This window comes from Plodia interpunctella, chromosome 4 (assembly GCF_027563975.2).
Source record: "Plodia interpunctella isolate USDA-ARS_2022_Savannah chromosome 4, ilPloInte3.2, whole genome shotgun sequence".
Classification (NCBI taxonomy): Eukaryota; Metazoa; Arthropoda; class Insecta; order Lepidoptera; family Pyralidae; genus Plodia; species Plodia interpunctella.
The window spans coordinates 8560579-8580730 of record NC_071297.1 but is presented as its reverse complement, the minus strand read 5'-3'; the positions used below and the strand labels follow the sequence as shown (position 1 = coordinate 8580730).

At 35.0% G+C, this 20152-nt stretch overlaps 2 protein-coding genes across 15 annotated transcripts in view; one reads left to right on the top strand and one right to left on the bottom strand.

Annotated features, from left to right (window-relative positions):
• Positions 1-10528, top strand: part of LOC128669146 (ornithine decarboxylase 2-like) — a 25706-nt gene extending 15178 nt beyond the window's left edge. The window contains exon 11 of the mRNA XM_053743690.1: positions 10399-10528. Within this exon, the coding sequence (XP_053599665.1) occupies position 10399 (1 nt within the window). The 3' untranslated portion in view covers positions 10400-10528. The remainder of the gene's footprint in view (positions 1-10398) is intronic.
• Positions 2332-20152, bottom strand: wupA (wings up A). Of its 14 annotated transcripts, none has more exons than XM_053743691.1 (15): positions 20011-20152; positions 18567-18605; positions 16519-16536; positions 15959-16087; positions 15569-15692; positions 15275-15375; positions 11635-11678; positions 9945-10086; positions 8306-8323; positions 6706-6747; positions 3706-3946; positions 3406-3480; positions 2974-3033; positions 2756-2812; positions 2332-2497 (listed from the first exon to the last, which is right to left on the bottom strand). In XM_053743691.1, the coding sequence occupies exons 2-15, from the start codon at positions 18579-18581 to the stop codon at positions 2487-2489; spliced, it is 1077 nt and encodes a 358-aa protein (XP_053599666.1). In that variant the 5' UTR covers positions 18582-18605; positions 20011-20152; the 3' UTR covers positions 2332-2486. The 14 variants fall into 14 exon arrangements, with proteins under 14 accessions (XP_053599666.1, XP_053599669.1, XP_053599670.1 ...); XM_053743694.1 differs by lacking the exon at positions 15275-15375 and adding an exon at positions 14820-14920; XM_053743695.1 differs by lacking the exon at positions 15275-15375 and adding an exon at positions 14268-14368.

Here is a 20152-nt window from a genome sequence, read left to right as displayed (position 1 = left end):
GTGTCTTTATTCAAACTCTGTGATTAGGCTATTCTTTTCAGGAGATTTGAGTCGGAAGTTTGATCTCCCTTTTTGTACCTTTGTTATATCGTTGATGAACGACAGAATAATCATATAATGTTGGACGGAACAAAAAGTATCATGTCGTTAAATTTTCTGTGCCATTTATTGTAACATGTGGCTTTGGGCACTTTTATCTTTGTGTTTATTGAACTCGGTGTGTAACGAAAAACAACATTATTTATGGGTGCAATAAGTATGAAAAATATTTCATTGCGATGTTTTTATTACAAGCTTTTTACTCGAGCCCTGTCGAGTATATTTATTGTCTACTAAAAAGCTCGATAAGTTTTTTTATTGGTTCTTTGCGCATATTAATTTCTATGTAAGTCTTACTTTTTAATAACAGGGAACAATATTTTTACATCCTGATGTTACCAGAGTAACTTTTATTGAAAACTAACGTTTGTAATACCATAAAAGATTTATTCGTAGACTCTAAAAATAGAAACAGGTTAGGTTTAACCGAAATAGCATCTATTCATATATGTTTTCCAATAAGGAACTCAGATAAAAATTTAGTTAATTTATTTATTTACTTAATTAACTAAATTATTTATATTTTAAGTTACTTTTATTTATTCGATTTTGTTTCGTGTGATGATAGCATGCTCTCAATTTAAATTTGCATTCCCGTGGACGGTGAAACATGTTGGATTAAGTTTTTCTTTTAACACCACATTGTAAAAAATTGTAAACTCATGTTTTTGCAAATAAATAAACTTTTTCTTTGAAAGGTAAATTCCACAAACCAACTTCTCTGTATTGCCATTCACAAAACTGCGGCGACATTGTTCTAAGGCGGCCATTCACGCGAGTTGGGCAACTGTTGGGCTGGAGATCTAGTAATAAGGCTGATATATTAGGGTCGAGGGATAGAGATTCTGTGTGCTCTCATTGCTACCAATTAGTTTTACTCCGAATCTGTAAATTGTTTGTACTTATTTATTTGATATCTAAAGTGATTCAAGTATTTTGCATTTGAATCCACTCTATATTATATCCAGCTATACTATTATCTTGATATCATAAATAGATGGTTAATGATGAAATTAAATATTACAGAAATTTTAAGCAACCAGATAATTATAAAACTTTATGGACAATGGATGTCAGAAAAAAATCAAACGGTTGATTTGTACATCGGTGCAGGTAACAAATAAGAATGACTAACTCAAAATAATATTTTTAACTTTTATATTTAGGTACTCGTACGTGCACTACTGTTGTTATGTAGAAAAATAAATAAGAATAGTATTACAATATACGTTTACAAGGATCTGCCGATATGTGGGTCCGGCATTATGGATACAACGAGAATAATCAGGCTGCCAGGGTCTGACTCAGCCTAATTTATAAGCAGTTTAGCCAAGCTGGTAGCCTTGATGACGGCTACCTTCGTAATGTAAGGGATAGCTATGTAAAAGATGAAACGTTTGGGAGATATGAGGAAACTCTTCAGGATCTATTGACACGCGGTGTGGTACGGACAGATTAAATAGATGTGTCAGCCATTTACGAAATGTTTTGTTATTTCTTAAAATGTCTAATGAATTAGTAGGTACTGCGGAGTTGAGTTCAAATTCAAATCATTTATTCAGAAATTAGACCTTCACAGGCACTTTTTCTCGTCAATTTTTATATTTATAGTTATTTCTCACAAGCTACAAACTACTGGCATTTCGGAACGACTACTGCTGAGAAGAAATGCCGAAAAAAACTCATTTCAACAGTGTTGGTCCCTATCATGCAGTTCCCTCTGGCAGCACCCGTTCACGAGTTGATGCATGGGACAGCCATCGCGTAGCTCAACCATAATAGAGGGAACCTCACGACCCGGCCCACGACGCCACTACCAGATTGACCATTTGAGTGAGCATGACACTCGATTCCCACGTCTTCATAATTACAAATCTTAATCGTCGAAATAGAAGTATAATTCAGACACTTGAAGATCACAAATCACGTACATGTTTTACAAATAAAATTTAAATGTCACAATATATGAATTATTATATAAAAATTATGAAAAAAATAATAAAAAACAGTAAAATAAAAATTAGGAGATAATGTGTGGAGTGGCAAAGTTGTCGGGAGGATCCATGAACCAAAAACTCGATTTCGCTATTGAATGACATTTTATATTTTTATTTAATTTTAAAATTATTAGTTCAGATATAATCTGTTGAATATCACAGAATAATATTTTTACATAGGAAACTCGTTTCTAGCGCTAGCGTATATAAGACTAAAAATAAATGAAACAAATCGAAATATCAAAATTATTTAATGTATAGTATAATAATAATACAAAAATGTATAAATAGTCAGTATACTATATAGGTAATGTTTCACATTATAATGTTTCATTGCACCAAAATGATTCTGTATGTTGATGTAGAAGATGTCCTTGATATACGAGTAGCTTAGGCGGATGCTGTAACAATATAGAATTGGAGAAAATTAATTTTGATTGCGTGAGAATTGGGCGTCTCGACTTTCGAACCGATCGAAAAACCAGAATCATTATTAGATCGACAGATCGGACAAAAATTCGAATGCATTTCAATTCGATAAGGTTGAATAACTGGTCACGTGCGTGTCGGTCCACGCGCAAAAATATGCCATCATATCAAATGTGTATTTGCGATTTGATTGAAAAATGTTGTGTTCTATTATTTAAAAATGTATCTACCTTCAACCGGTGGTGGCGCGGCGGGTGCGTCGGCCGGCGCAGGCGCAGGCGCTGGTGCTGAAAAAAATATCTGTTTTGATATCTCGAAAACAGCTCTACGTTAACATTAAAAAAAACAATTTCACAAAATATGATAATTATGATATTTAAATTATTTATGACACATTTTGTTGACTGGCTTAAGAAGTTCGCTAGTAGTAAGTAGTATCCTTAATTACCTTCAGCTGGGGCAGGAGCTGGGGCGGGGGCTGCTTCAGGCGCAGGCGCAGCCGGAGCGCCTATAACAAGTTATTTTCTTTTCACATCATTGAAATCCACAATCAATACAAATCTAAACTCCGTTCTCTCTGATGTCTAATAAGAAATAAATAAGTTACCACTCCTTTGTGCTTGCTGTGTGCTATTTGTTGTTTTGACATTGACGTGCGTTGACTTAATTAAAGTTCCACACAATCAGCGTCAAAGTTCCATACAATTTCTGCATTTATCCAACAAACAGGGCGCAACGCAACCTGGCTCTAATAATAATAATAAATGAACTTTATTGCCCATAAATAGACAGGTACACAAAGAATCAATATTATGAAAAGAAGTTCCCCAGTCGCGGCTGTCTGTCTGTATAAACATGATAAACTCAAGTTTCAAGTTACCTTCAGCCGGTGGTGCGGGCGCAGGTGCTGTAGGCGCTCCTTCCGCGGGGGCTGCGGGGGCCGCTGCTGGTGCGCCTGGGAAGTTACAACCACAGCAGTGTGTAAAATTTAAAGAATAATATCCTTGCGGCAAAGTGAGTGATGCTAAATTGTTCGTAAGAAAATTAAGTTGCACTTTTATTTTTCAATACAATTTTTATGAGCGGTATTCCGCATCTCACATCCGCTATTGAAATCAAATTTATACAATTACTTTTCGAGCATAAAAGCGGAAATGTATTGTATAGGATACTATACTACCTTCTGCGGGAGGAGCAGCCGGCGCGCCTTCAGCTGGAGGTGCAGCTGGTGCTCCTTCGGCAGGCGCGGGAGCTCCTTCCACGGGCGCGGCTGGCGCTCCTTCAGCTGGTGGTGCCCCCTCAGCTGGTGGTGCCCCTTCTGCCGGTGGTGCCCCTTCTGCAGGTGGTGCCCCCTCTGCTGGTGGTGCTCCTTCTGTAGGCGGCGCTCCATCAGCAGGAGCCGCTGCGCCTTCTCCCCCTTCCTGTAGATTAATAATCGGATCATATGGGGAATGCTAGTGTCTTCAATTGTTTTTACTATAAGCTGGAAAGCGAGATAAGTTTATTGATTAGTTGATGATGTTGAAGCGTTAAAAATTCAAATGAAATACGATTGTATAACATTTTTACAACATTCCTGTTGTATTGTGAAATTTCTATCTATAAAATTGTAGCCACAACATTTATAATATTGCAGCCGGAATGTTAAAATAACGAATTGATTTACAGAACCACTGAATCATAATATTAATGAGACTACATTGTACAGGGAAGTTATGCTATGAAGTTGTCACCATTTACGTTACGATTTCGGTTTTATTATGTGTGTGTTTGACTGTACAATGATTTCCATTTCACAGCAAAACGCTGTATTTATTCCAGCCAACTACTTGTCAAGCATTATGAATAATAAAATGATTAATTAACGTGTGCGATATCTCATTACAGCGATTTATGAATTGCTAATGTCGTTGGTAATGAGTTAATGATTTTACCTTAGGCCAGACAGATATTTTAATTTGGTTCTTCATTTAGCTTAAACTGCAATGTGGTAAAAGTGCAAAGTGGTATGTTGCACCTTAGATTGCACTAGGTACCTAAATGAAATGCCCTTTAATATAGTGTAAATCATGACACAGAAATCAGAATTTTTTGTAGCAACACTAATAAAAATGTTTGTAAGAGAGATTTGAGGTTCCGAAGTAGCATAAACAGCAATGATTTCCCGATTGGCAATGGTGAATATTTCCAATAAGCTTGCCAATAAACTCGCTGTGTTTGCCCATTTATACGGGAAATAGACACAATAAACGAACTATTGTGTTAAAATTATGATGATATTAGTTTTAATGAAGGAAGCAATTTGTGATTTGTGAAGCATCGCGTTTAATATACAAAGTCTTTATTGAAAGCCCATTAGATGAAGCCGGCTCTAAAACAGATATTTGCTTTGAAAATCAGTTGCAGAAAGCAGAAAAAAGGCTTCAAAGTGACTTACCGAGCAGTTTCGAATCCGCAAAATATAAAAAATATAGGTAAATCGAAAATAACGATCTTTTGGTTAACCTGAAACTTATTTCTCTGGATATGTAAATATGCTGTATTTAATTTAATGAACAAAATTAACCTAAATATGAGTATAAAATATACTTAATTTTTCAATTTCTTTATTTTCCATGATTTTACCTTTCGTTAGATATTTTATGAGAATTTAAGGAAATACAAGTAGTTTTGTTTTACAGCGAGATTTTTTACAGTCGCAAGCAGATAACACTAACCCACCGATTGGTCGGAATAATTAAATGATATAATGATCTAATCTTACTTGGAATAACACTCAAATTTACAGAAATATAGAAACATATAATCAATTTCATTTGAGTTAACTAGTTATATCATATAACACAGGTGGGTAGGTTTATTTGTCTGGCTTTTGTAAAAATTGTTATAATAACCTCTCCTTAAAAAGGAGTCCTTTTTCAGGCTGATGGGTAACTAATAGCTTTGTACCTTTACCAGGCCTTTGAAATATGTGTTAAACGTATCTAAAAGCCTAAACTTTTGTGTACTTTACCCAAAAGGTTTTTATGACTAACCCTCTTCACTGTTACAGACAGACTGAAGGAGCATCATTAAACTATAACAGAGCCGGGCTGTGTTTAGCCGGGCGGAGCGGAGTTTTATATGAGAATTTTATAATTAGGCGCGGCGTATGTGATTTTTGATACACAAAATTCTATTGGTTTTTCGAAAGTTTCCTCACGATAGTTTCCTTCACCGGTGGTAGAAAGTAGTCTATTAAATTAAAACATAAAATGAGTCAGATTGGTATACAGTCACTAGTTAGGAGTCGAACTTGGGGCATTGCGATAGTGCACCTTAATTTCTAGTACAAAACAAACGTGAAAGATTGGTATATTTGAAAATATCATTTTAAAGATACTTTCAAAATGGTGCGTTTAACCTCTTGATATAATGAAGCATGCTTGGGAAAAAATTCTACAAGTCTATGTCATCTAGGGTTGACAATTTTTAGGCTTTACTAAAACAAATGGTACTCTTATCTAAAGGACACGATAAACTTATACAAAGTAATCACAAAGGAACAAAACATGGAAAGATAGGTAATAGAAACACAATTTAATTTTCAAAACATTTTCATCTTCTGATAAAATTTAACATGGTGCAGGACACGCACGATTTGTTTTTAAATAAATAGAAGGTAAACTGAAATCGTAAATTTTAAATTGAAAATAAACTTTTTTGAAAATCACACGATATTTAACGGTAATGTTTTAACAAGTTAATAATTATATACTCAAATAATTATAAAATCTGAACGTGTAAGTTTACCTTCTATTATTTAAATTACTTCTGTGACAGAGGGTAAGGATAAACCATAAGGGACAAGGGTAAAACACAACGACACATAAAACGTAGTACAGAAAATTAATTTTATTAAACGTATCTTAAAAAAAACATTATTATTTATAAATAAATAATTATCATAAAAATTGGTTGACATGTTCGAAATGGTGGACATGATTGGACAATACATAAAATTACTGAAGGAATTTGCCAAGTCTGAACTGGTTGGAACTGGAAGGGCATTGGTATAACTAGCCACTTAGGGTGATATCACATAAAGTCGGACATGTCAGCTGGCACATAAGGTCTTACAAATAAGTTTATTTATTTACGGGAGTGTTACACTTCATGCCTCAACCTCTTCCTCTTTTACCTTCTGATCTCCTGGCTTGCCCTTCGACCAGTCTGGCTTTTTCTGTAAAAACAATCAATGTCTTAATATTTCGACTCCATTTATGTTGTGGTACAATCGTTTCGCTATCGCTAATTATAATTATGAACACCGCGGTAAATTACAATAATATTATTTCAAAGGAAATTAGAATTTGGCACAGAAAAATATGGTACCCAGAGACTCAAAACGGAGAGTTTCATGTTAATTTAACTAGTGAAGATGGGTAATCCAACTGGTTGGATAATGCCAACAACCAATTTAAAGACAATTTCGATTGATAAAAGTTTATTAGTTTTGAAACATATTTCCTAAACTTAGTTCTCCGTTCTGGTGAATATCTTACAATTAAAACAGTCGAGGAAGATAGCGTAACGATTTTGATTTTAATCGTCATCGGTATAACGTTGATGTGCAACCAATGAGCTTGAAGCCTGTACAGTAATAGTTTATGTACATGTACGCTATAGGATGAATTCGATATATTAGAAGAATCAAATGGTTTATGCGGGCAACTATTTTTATGAACACTGCACAAATTTTATGAACTTATCTGGATGATGATACAGAGGTGTTTCAAGGAAATTCATGTCAAAAAATTACTATTTTGTTTTTTGAAATGTATGTATTCAAAAAATTGTGCAGCTTTCTAATAAATTACCCTTTACTTCAATTCATATAGGGGTAATATTTAATAATCTGTTGGTCAGGCTTTGACTATAAACTATAGAAGCATCTAAGCTACATCAAAATATAATATCAGATTTATTGAAAAATACTATTTAAGAGATTAAAAATATAGAGAACACTCGTAGAGTATTTCGTGCATTTCCACGGCGTGCAAATATCATAAAATTTCCAGCGAACATCTTGCTATTCAAACAAAGTTAGATCTAAACAACACACCATAGAGTTAAAATTCCATTGTAATCCATCAAGGTACTAAAAATAGGAAAGAATTCGACGCGACAGAGCCAGTTGCGATGTTTGAGTCAACAGCCTGTTTCATTATATTTGCTTTGTGACCATTTGATTCCCCGTTTGGACGAAACCGCAAATATGTATCCTAAACAATCGTACAACAATCGATTATTAAGCCCCACACAGACTCCGCGAGAATTTACTTAGAATACGCGAAACCATCAAAACTCGCCAAAAAGCAAAGAATGCCTATTTCTTTCGAAATACGAGAGTCTGCCTGGGGCTTTATAATTTAGAATAATTTATTTCAAATAATTCATATAAAGCAGATCACACCTCGAAGCGTAAAAAACTCTATACAGTTCGCTAAAATCGAAGCCAAGAACGATGCAACCTAAATGTTCATTATACACATGTAGGTATTCCATGATGTGTATGTACGTATGTGTGTCACACAAAAGCACCTTAACAAAAATATGTACTGTCCCGATATTTGACAGTATCAATAGTATCTGATGCCAATTGAAAGTCTAAACTATTTTAGGCAATGCATGTGCTTCTCCGTTCTAAGAACGGGAGGTACAAAGCCTGCGTGAGGAACCCCCTACACACATGCCGTGTATGCTAAATGTAAAAATAATTTCTACGTATATCTAGTTACCTTTCCTCCAACGCCACCCTGTGAAATATCGCATTTTATTTCGTTATACATTCAGAATGTAAAGGATGCCCGGTGACAAAATTTGAAAATGTCAAGATTTTTCTTGTTAAATTTATTCAAAAGTAGCGACGCTCTCACCGGTTTAAATAAGTTTGCTAAACTGATATCAGTAATATCTTGTTCGTTATAAATCTCATGAATACTTTTTTAATAAATTTAGGGGTTGTAAAATAAAATGATTGCCTAACTATGTAGTGACGTAAATTTTCTCTGTTGTTGTATGTTGGGTTTTTTATTAGCCACTTACAATTTGCGGTTTTATATTTAAAATGTTCTGTTCTGTAATTTGTTCGTGATTTTAAAATTGCAATTAATAAAGTTACTAGCACTAGCCCGCGGCGTAGCCCGCGTGAATTTATCTGCGAAAGCGGTTCAGACGATTTTTAAACAAACTTTCACCCCCCCATTACAGTCATTTGGGGATTGATTTTTGGAAAAAAAATTTAGCCTATGTTTAAACGGGGGTCTTTAACTACATGCATACCAAATTTCATTAAAATTGGTCCAGCGGTTTAGCCGTAAAAGCGGAACAGACGGACAGACTTTCGCATTTATAAATTAGTATGGATATTTCTAATAGCCAAATATTTAATTGCAGTATATAAAAAATAACAGCTTTAAAAATAATTTTACTTATAAATTTGATTTCCATATAAAAATGTTTACGTATGTTTTGTTAGACAACTGTTATAATCGAGAATTTTGAAAAAAGAATCCTAAAAATGTGTACATGGGTTAGTCACTCGCGTCATGTGTTCAAAAACGATTAGCACTAGGTGTGTGAACCCGAGAATCTTACGATTTATATGTAAGGGTTTGCGAAGCTTTGCAGGGGAAATATAACCTTAAAACGCAGCGAAAGCATTGAGCATGGCCTTGGGAACACTACACTGAACCCACATCCAAATTCTCACCTCTTTGACATATAATTGGATGGTTTTTAAATAGATAATAATTTAATAAGAAATATTAAGTAAAGTTTATTTAAAAATTAAATTAATTAATTAAAATTAAACCATCAAGACCGCTGCGTTGGACAAAAAGTTAAATTATCTACTTCTTGCCGATGGCCCAATCAGCCTTCTCCGCTTTCTTCGCCTGTTGAACATGAGGAAACAGTGTTGGTAGTGCAGAATGTGAGGAATATATTGGGTTTGGTTCTGTCACTAGGTTGTTGTTACAGTAGTATTGAGTTGAGACGTGATGTTGCGATTTCAATTTGTTTCCGATGAAGTATTCATTCGGAGAGTAAATTACGACATGAGTAATATAGTGTAAGTTTATGAGTACATCATTTTAAATTAATATCAAATTATAATTTATTTCATAGAATTCGTCAACAATCAGTAAAATCCAATGTATGTAAATAGTAAACTTGACGTATTTCCTTTTAACATATTAGTTATAAACTAACTTTAACATATTAGTTATAATTAACTGTTTGACAAAGATCATTTCATGTCCAAGACATTTAATATTTCTAGATAAATTAAATATCTGTGTTTCATGTATACTTCGTCCGCCGTCAGTATATTTATTTCGTGGTTAAAAGGAGTGTGAGAGACAGAAATATATTTACCTCTTTGTCTTCTTCTTCGAGGGTGAATTCCTTCTTTTTCACAACCTTCAATTGGTTACGGAAGTTGAATTCGGCGGCCTTCTTTTGAAGTTTGGCGAATTTGTTCTCATATTTGGACACCTTCTTTAGTGTGGGTTTGACGCTGAAAAAATGAAAAATATTTTTTTTTACAAAATATCACTCAATTGGATAATGTAGTGTTCGTAAAAGGTGGTATTGATATTAGGGACATGATATTAGGGAGCCCAATATAATTAGCTAGTGAGACAAATATATATACCAACTGCATTTTTTAAAGGTGGGACCATAATATATAACAAATTTCTTTCGATAACAATTACTTTAAAATTTTCATGCGGTCCCATTGGAATCCCGGAACAACTTCTATATGTATTTATTCATTTTGTAAAATTGAAAAATGCAATATAAAATTCCTGGTGGATTTTCTTTTCAGATAGACAAATCAGACAAGAGATTCGTAACAACAACAAAGGAAGTACAAGAGAAGTGCAACGGTCGACGGAGGAACAGTTTTATGCTACATTCACATGTCTAAAGTTAACTTAACAATTACATTGCGAAGCCTGGAACATTCACTGGCTATATGGCGTGATGACATTCGAAACATTGCAGGGTACGGCTGGATGCGTATATAATATTCATTATATTATAACGTTAATATAATATAATAATAATAATATAATAATCCATATAATTATAATGTTAATAACCGATAGCAGTGGCGCATTTTGGGAGAGGTCAGTGTCCAGCAGTGGGCTGGTACAGACTGATGATGATAGGTTTAATATTTGTTGACGCTCGTGTTTTTGTGTAGCCTTATGTACCTTTATGACTATTTTTTCGGCTTGAGATAAATTAGACAAGGGTCTATGAGATTCATAAGAGAGAGAGAGATGCAATAACTTACAGAGCAAGTAACTTTGCTAACAGTGTTGCATATAAAAGACTCAATTCATAGAATAACATATATAACATAGTCGAGTGTGCGCATTACTTGGACCATAAGCAATCTAACCAATAGACATTGCACCGCATATTGGAGTGCGCCCTCACCAATAAGACGTAATCATGCCTTAAATTGTATTCAACAAGTAACCGCGCAAGTATAATTACGCGTGTGAATGCAGCTTTACCATGGCATCGCACAGCACGGTGGAGTGTGCCCACTCAGCTAAGGCGAGTCATTATGCCGCGAATTGTATTCACAGGCACATCCTGCGCTGCCCACTTGCCAGCTTTTTTTTAGAAAAATGCATTTTTCAGGTGAACGAACTCGCATTCCTTTGACTTTTTGGTACATTCGTCTACTATTTTATTTGTCCAAAATGCAGATCGAGGCATCTCATTGATACTAACTTAGAGCAAGGATAATAAGCTTATAGGATCAGTATTGGATAGTGATTTGGTAATGCTGCTAAAGTTTAGTTAACGCTGGCCAAGTTTTAGTCGAGACTGTGTTCTAGGTATGTCTTTTAAATATTTTTTATCATCTATTCATTCGTACATTTACGAACATTACAATGTATCTAAAATGGGATGCCGAATTTCCAATAGGAGCCACATTTTTTTTCTTTCAGAGCAAATCCAACTTCAAAGTATAGCCATTTAGCTATTAACTTTAAGTTACAGTTAAGATATATTTGCTATGTAAAATCAATAAAATACTTACAATTTGCCTCTGAGGTCGTTGACTTGAGAGTTCAGGTCGGAGATCTGTCAACACAACCATTGTTATAATTACACAGACTTAACTCAAATTTATTGAACTATTTTCATTAAAAGCAATTAGTAATAACTAAGTTCATTCAAGTAATGTACAATGAAATTACGTTAGGTTAAAGTCAGGAATTCAAATAATTGAAGACTACGGTTTTGTTGGAAATTATTTTAAGATATTCAATGTAGAAGGGAAAAATAATGTAAAATAATTTTATGAACAGGTTTTATATTAAGAGTACTTAAAAGATGAATTTGAAACTAGAATAGTTATAGTTTAAAATGTAGTATTTCAACTAGCTATAAAAATAATTTTGCAAATTATAATTAAAATGTGAATTATGTATCAAGTACTAGAAGAATAATTATTGAACATCCAAAAAAACAAATGAAATTAACATATATTTGCAGAGCTAGTTGAAATGAAGAAGTGAAGAAAAATTAAAACCCCCATGCAATCCATGAAAGAAGATAACATAACATATAAAGCTTAACACTCCAAAAGATCTGTAAAAGAAAGCATAATACTCAAAAGTTGCATCGATAGTGACTGTCTTCTTATGTCATAGTGATTAATACGAAGCAAATAATAAAATAAGAGCTGCGCGAAAATTAGGCAGTGTTATTTGCAAGTTTCTTTTTGTTGTATGTATGTTTGACATACTGTTTCTCCGCTGAGGTCTTTCCCGTGGCATAGTGTTTTAATTAAATGAGATATACTTATGAGCGGACTTTTATGTATTACTCAATCCCCACTCTATATCTACCGATATCAAAATCTTGTTATAGTTATATATATATATATATTCGATAAATTTTGTCAGAATCTTGAAACTCGTTTGTTTGACTGAGAGACCTAAGTTCTTTCTATTACAGATTTAATACACGCAAGTTTAACCTACTAGCTTGTCATTATTCCACTAATAACTAGTTGAACATTTATGAACATTTAGTATTTACATAAATATGCACAAATCGTCTCAAGGCTGTGCTATAACCTATCTGTACATCTCCAACGCCCTTTCTACTTCGTGCACAAATCTACCTCAGGGTGTCTGGCCGTCTGCAGCACCTGTGACCTTAAACATTTAAGTGCAGGGTAATTTACATGTGCAAAAACTAGCGCCAACATTATACTTCGTCGACGCTGATCGATTGTGACTCAACATGTCCACGGCTCGAAGTAACATATTGAGCGCTATGGGTATCTCTAACTCCCAATCTATTGTATGAGTACAAAGGTTGCTGTGTGTCATGGGGTGACGGTGCAAAATCGATCAGACTTGCAAATGTAAGTTGGTATGTACTGTGTTTTGGACTCGCAAGTGAGCATAGTATCCACTCCGTGTCCCGAATAATAGATGCAAATGTAAACCGAGCGACCGAGGACGACACGGCTCGGTTCTACAGGAAAGGGATGGGCACGTCCAGAGCATGGCACTTCTATTTAAAACACACTCGGTGTCCAAATAAACATACGGGTATTGCAAAAGGTTTTGGGGCTCTCAACAACCGAACACGCAAACATTTCGCGCGGACTAACGGCACATACATGAAAAGTTGGAGATTTGGAACAAGAAGTTTCACTTACACTATGCACTTGCGTGTGCCAATAAAGGAACCAGTCCAGCGTTCCGTTTCATTTCACGGCAACTAGTTGTTACAAAAAAGAGAAAATTCAGTAAGGCCACTAAGCTCGCCACCACACATGAAGCGCAATACAACAGCGACGTTGTAGAATTAATCTGCTTCACACTTATCAGTTTATTAAAGTGCCATACTATTTCAGGGGTGATTTATTAATCGGGACTCGGAAGCTTAGTTATTGTCATGCAGCAGGCAAAAGCTTTTAGCATATAAGCAGATGAAATAGTTGACGTAGATGATGAAATAATTTCATTCGCATACGATAGTGAGAGAAGAAGCAGATGATAAATAATGATGACAAGATGATGAGTTACGAGCATGCAGTGCCGCTGAGTGATGAGTGCAGTGTTACTGTGACCGGTGGCGGTCCGGTTACTGTCGTTAGTGTAGTTAATGGTGTAAGCTCCATGTCGGATGACGCGCCGATCGATTTTGCACCGCTGGGGCTGCGCCGGCGCCGCGACGCTCCATTTCACGCACACGCTCTACGCAACACTACCGACCCGGCCCTCCCACGTTATTTACAATTCAACAACAAACATCCGAAAACTTACAAAGCGTTATCAATGTAACACGAATTTTCACACGCGCACGTTGGTTACGTTATCGATGACTGTGATATTCACAATGGTTATAAAGTATTGGTCAATACCTCATAATCTCTTTTCCTGACTTCATGTTCCAAATCCCACTTCTGGCCCTCACACACATACATGCGGTCATAATACTCCTGTATTATTCTCTTGAGCATTGCTATAGAAAAAGGAAAGACAGATTATTGAGCCAGCAGAATGAGCATGGACGTTGTGTGATTGACCTGCGTCTGTCGACGAGCGACGTGTGCATGTGTGCGGTGAGCCGTACAACTATCATGTCATGTTGTAAACTAAATCAGTATCAACTCATATCATATGCATTCCCAATCGTTACGTTGTTTACCTCCATTTTCCTAATTTCGATCGCTCGTTCTAGTTCATATTTATCCCCCTCAAGGTTGTATATTCTGTGCCAGTACATTTGACATATCGTCTGCAGTTCCGCTAAAGAAAAACACAATCACATTTTAAGGTATAGTATGACATCGGTGGCGCTTCGTACACCGCATCTGTTGGTAGAATGTGGACAGTGTCGAGTGTTGGTACACGAGAGACCCGCGCTTCGAGGAGCAAGCGAAAGCGAAGCTACATGATTATAATCAGGTGGGCATCATGGACAGTACTGCGACATAACTATATTGTTATTGACTCGATGACATTATCTACATTTGAAACTAGCAGCTTCGGAGTTGCTACGTCGGAATTTTGTTAAGCGCTTCTGAGATATAATTTGTTATCCACACGGTTAAGGATGTAGGTATATTTGTCTTTAGCTCCGATTGATATGATTCGCTGCGAAAACAAAAACAGTATATTTCTAGTCACATTATCGGCATAAACTACTCAAACGAAGAGCGAATAAAATTAATTGCGTTGTGCGTAAACCAGGTCAGACCTCGAGTGCTTTGCGGGCCACCTCCATCTCGTGATCGTACTTCTCCTCTTCGAGCTTGATGATACGCTGGTGGTAACCGGTTATGATGCTCGTTAGAGCCGCTATAATCAACAACTCACTAGGTTACTCGCGACGATACACTCACACGGATCGCTAGGAATACCGGCGGCATCCACGACTCATGGATATTAATTGATAGCCAAGTGAGACAAGAAGATAGAACGGAAAATAGAACAGACAGTAAACGCAGATAACTTCACATGGAGCTTAGATGAAGACGCGTTAGAAAAGATAGAGATATCCGAGACCGAAGCCCGGCGTAGATAGCGTTTACTGTTAACAGACGAAAGAGACAACACGGCACTTTAACATCACAATAACGTTAAGTATGAAGATGAAGATTGTAAGTTTGTGAGTTCTCCAAAAGACAAGCGCAGAGCGGCTTGTCCCACTACCTCCATGTCTTTCCTTTTAACGATGTATTCCAGATCAAACTTTTCGTCTTCAAGTTTGGTGATGCGCTCGTGGTATTCTTTGCAAACCCTCGAAAGAGCATCTATAATACGACATAATTAGGCATGTATGGTCATTGATATATAACACAAAGATGATAATCTGAAATTTGCCGTGGTGTAATGTGTGTGGCATTAAATTCTGATTACAAATTTTGAGTGCTTACAATAGACCTGATTATGGTACATAAAGAATGTGGCGCAATAAGAGACAAGGATGTATGGAGAGATATTTACCTTCGTTTGCATCTTCGATGTTCTTGGGTTTGCCGCACCTCTCCTCAATGATGCGCCTCCTCTCGGCCGCTTTGCGTTCCTGTTCCTTCTTCAGTTCCTCAGCGGCTTTCTTACGCAGCAGCAACTGTTACCAGAATGCGAATTAAGCCGTAGAAAAATTCTGCATGAATTAAATGTGTATTTTCAGACTTTATATTTTTTTTTTCGTTATATATATATGACAAATTATTTCTAAAATGCGGTTGCATGTAGTCACATGCAAACTAGTAAACTAAATGCAGGTTTCCTCGCAATGTTTTCCTTTCCGCTTTTCCTCATATTTTTTTTTAAATCATTACAACATTAAATCTTGTTTGGAAAAAGATATTTAAGAATAAAATAATTACATACCCTGAGCTTCTTCTTCCTCTCAGGTGTCATGAAACCTTTCTTGGCCTTCTTGGCTTTGGAGGCCTCCTCCATGCGCTTGCGCACCTCAGCGCGCTTGCGGTCGATCTCGGCCTGTTTGGCCTTCTTCGCCTGGAGACAGTCAACATTGTCAATGTGTACCTACAGATCTAAACAATGTCACCGATTTCCAAATACAACGGAAAAACTATTGTTGAGCTGTGGGTTTTGCTTTCTTTATCTGGAGGAAGCAAAAATTGGCATTCTGTAGTGTAAAGTGTGTATGTGTAAGGGAAATGATGGTAACACTATCGCTGCCTTCAGTCAGATGTTTTGTTTTGTTTTGCCTGTGTTAAAACTTGAAAAAATAACTTCTGTCAAAAAGAATTCCTTTGAAATAAATAAACAAGTACCTAATCAAATTTAGTTCAAGTATGTAAGTACCTAGTAAAAAATGTACTAAAGTGTACTGTAAAAATATTTTGTTATTCTACAACTATTATGTGTGCATGTGTGTGTATAAATAGATATGGTTGTGCGTTGTCCATCCGTTGCTACTTTACCTCCTCGAGACGCTTTTTCTGTAAAAAATAAAAATAAAAAATCAGTAAAATGTGTTACCACTTCCGTAAACTCATCCCAAGTAAAAGAAAAATTATATAAGTTTTTCGTTTACTGAGACAAGTACATAAAAACAGGTCAGTTAGTTACGTGAATACAGATTACCTACATTTAAACAAAATTGTGTAAATTCATAATTAACATTTATTTCGTAAATACAGAACATATAACATTGAATTGGATGTGTATATGTTACACAGACAAATATAACACGGAATATTTACCAGTTACGTTAAAACAGACACATTGAGAATAATATGTATTTAGGCACATAATTAAAATTGTATAATATCATATCACCACGTCTTACGAATTTTAACAATTCTGCATTAATTCTCGAATTGAATTTTATCATTATCATAATTATATTAGATATAATAAATTTATAATTATTATAGAGATAGTGATATGTATTATAATACGAAAAATTGTGTTGTTTTGTTATTAAGTGCAGTATAAAGTGTCAAAAGTGTTGCGAAAATTGTCAGTTACAGTGCGTTTTGCGATGCGTGTACTATTGAGATTATATATTTCAAAATATCATCACAACTTTATGTCAGGTATAGGTACATAAATATTTTCATGAAATCAATCACTCCAATGTAATGCCCGAGAAAATATACAGACAAAACTTCCCAGCGTTATTTAAAAAAATATATATTTATGTTATGTATTGATTATAAATATTTATATTTCTCATAAATAAGTGATGATATAATGAATATATGTTATATAGTGCGGTATTAAATATTTGTGCATTAGCATTTATGGTGTGTTATGTACTACATAAAACAAAGGATATCAAAAGGTGCGACATATTTTAATGACATAGTGATTGCAAATTTGATTAGCATTTTAACATGTGCTTTAAAGCTTCATTTCGGGTAGAAATTACCGTATTTTTGTAAAAAAAATCTAAAAATATGCTGTAACAAAAATTGAAATTAATGTGAATATTTGGTCGAAATACTTATATTTTGATCGTTTATTGAAAACGGATGAAAAATATCACGTTTTCAATTTACAAAAAAAAAAATATGTTTTTTTTTAATAAATCACCTAATCTATGGTATATTGTAATATATTGTATGTCGGGTAAATACAGTGTCCGTTGTGTCAAATTGGCATGCTGTTAAACCACAATTACCTGAGTCTCAAGGAGATATATAACTCAATACTGTTGTTGACACGAAGAGCATCCAAGGTAGAATATTGGCAGCAAGACAGGATTCGAGGAAATTATAATGAAACAAAAAATAAACAAAAAACTACGTTAATAACTGAATATGATTTTGACAAAAATTAATTAATGTGTTTATTTCAGATTTCATACTCATTTAGTGTTAGTTTAACATTTTTTTAAATTTTAATCTTAGCTCAGAATAACAACAATATGAATCTTTTCTATCAAATCATTTTGCTCATAGTCTTGTTTCGATTCACTCAAAAGCATACAAAATGCATTTCATTTTCATCCTTCAATTCCGTGCGACGTCATATTCTGAAGGCTGTGTCCATGCATATCGCTCCAGCTGTTGTGACGTCACAGGTATGTCGTCTAGCTTCCTATCTCACATGCACAGCTTAGCTTGATTAAATTCGTGACAAGTCGATAATAATTACGTCAACAGTAATATCATAGAATATAATTTGTGAGCTGCACCGTAAAATTTGACGTTGATTTTAACCGGCACGCCGCACGTTTAGATAAAATGGCGTAATTGCGTTTTTTTGCGCACGTTAAAGTTAAAATAAAAATTGATGATGCTACCCCTACGTACCTAAAACTATCAATAATAAATTTAATACGAATACTTTAAATTTTCATAAAGTATTCACACATTTTAGCGGACACTTGGCAAGACACAAAATAAAATGTTGTTCTGCTCTGGCAATCCTGTCCGTTATATTATTAAATAGTAAAAAACAGAAAAGATAAATTTTAATTTACTTTTTTTCGTTTTTATTAGCATTTAATATCTTACCTTACTTCATCATCCGCCATTTTGTATTTGTTGGTGTAGGTGTCCTGTAAGATAGAGAAATAGTAAATTTAGTATAAAGAGCATGTTTCTACTGTGACACGTTTTTAAAAATACTGACACAGATCTCAGTATATTTATCCAGTCTTGAAACAACTATTTGTGACAATATAATAATGTATTTCACAAGAGCAATTTCATATTATCTGATAATCTTTGTAATAATTTTTACGTCTTTTTTCGATTTAAATATTCGGAATTTTGTTTAGAAGTGATTTTTTGGCATTGAAACCAATCTAAAACTTTTTTGACTACTATTCTATTTAAAAAAGATAATAACAAAAAATTGCGTATTTGGCTATGATTACGAACTATTCCGATATCTGAGAGTATTTGGATGACCGCCAGTAAAAGTCGAGTAAACTATTGATATTTGATACTAATAAATGCTGCATTGTTTAAAACGATAGTCATATTTCGAGCCGCATTAAAAAGGTTAAAGTTCATATTATTTTTGGATCAAAATAGCAGTTTACGTAACTTTACATCATGAATGTATTTTTGACCGTAATAAAAGTTGCTAGGTTCGAAAATTCCACAATTAGCGTCTCGGGTGAGTTCGGTTATCTTCGGCCGTCGTCGGAGCTGCGCGCGCGCCTGAAATAGGACGGTGGGATTCCGACGTAACCAAATTTGGCTGCTGAAACACATACTCGGGTTTCGGGTTTTGCAGTTGGTGGACCGGTTCGCGGAAGGTGATCAAGGTGTAATAGGATATCCGGATAATTTCTGGTCTACCAAAAAATAATATATTGAACGCACGCAAAGTAGAGTTATTTTATTAAAAAAAATCATTTTTAATGGAACATTTTAAATGAACATTCATTTAAATGGATTTGTTATACATGTCACACACTTTTTAACTTATTTTTGAAGATTCATGTGCTGAAAAATGTTTCTGGTATTCAAATTATTTAATTTTGGTTTATTTTACTTTTTGAGAACCTAGAGAAATAAACCTAAACCTAAATAAAATTTAAACGCTCTAAATATTTCCGATTTTAAATGAAGAAGATTTGATGGTTTACCAAAAATATGAAGATACTTAAGAGTTTGCTTTTTAGTTGAGAAAGAAAATTTTCACTACAACTCTTTCAAGTTGTCAATCAACAACCAAATTTATTTAAAGCCTATCCATAATAGCGCATTTATAAAGCAGATATTGAAGCAATGACGACATCACCACATACCGCCTTAATGACGTCACAAATCGCAGAATTATTTAACCGAGAGTTAAGGGAACCCGATTTCGTCACGTTAACACAGTTTTGCAATTTTAACTTAAGCACGTTACTCCTTCAACACTCGACGCGATGCATCATATTCCATTACGTTAGGCGTTGACGTATCACTTCACTGAGTTTAACACAGTTATAAGGCACTAGAACTCACCTAAGGCAAGAAAAAAAGTAGATGGCCCTACAGATGGTTCAGCCAACACGAGCCACAGCTGCTGACTGGTGCTGGGCGGGCGGCAAGGCGCGGCGGGCGATGCGTGGGCGCCGCGCCCGCCCCTCGCGCGACCCCCTCTGTA

Coding starts and splice junctions, on each gene's coding strand:
- wupA (XM_053743691.1), bottom strand. Junction 3,947..6,705: donor GCAAGCCAGGAGATCAGAAG/GTAAAAGAGGAA, acceptor ATTAATCTACAG/GAAGGGGGAGAAGGCGCAGC. Junction 3,481..3,705: donor GGCTGCTCCTCCCGCAGAAG/GTAGTATAGTAT, acceptor GTAACTTCCCAG/GCGCACCAGCAGCGGCCCCC.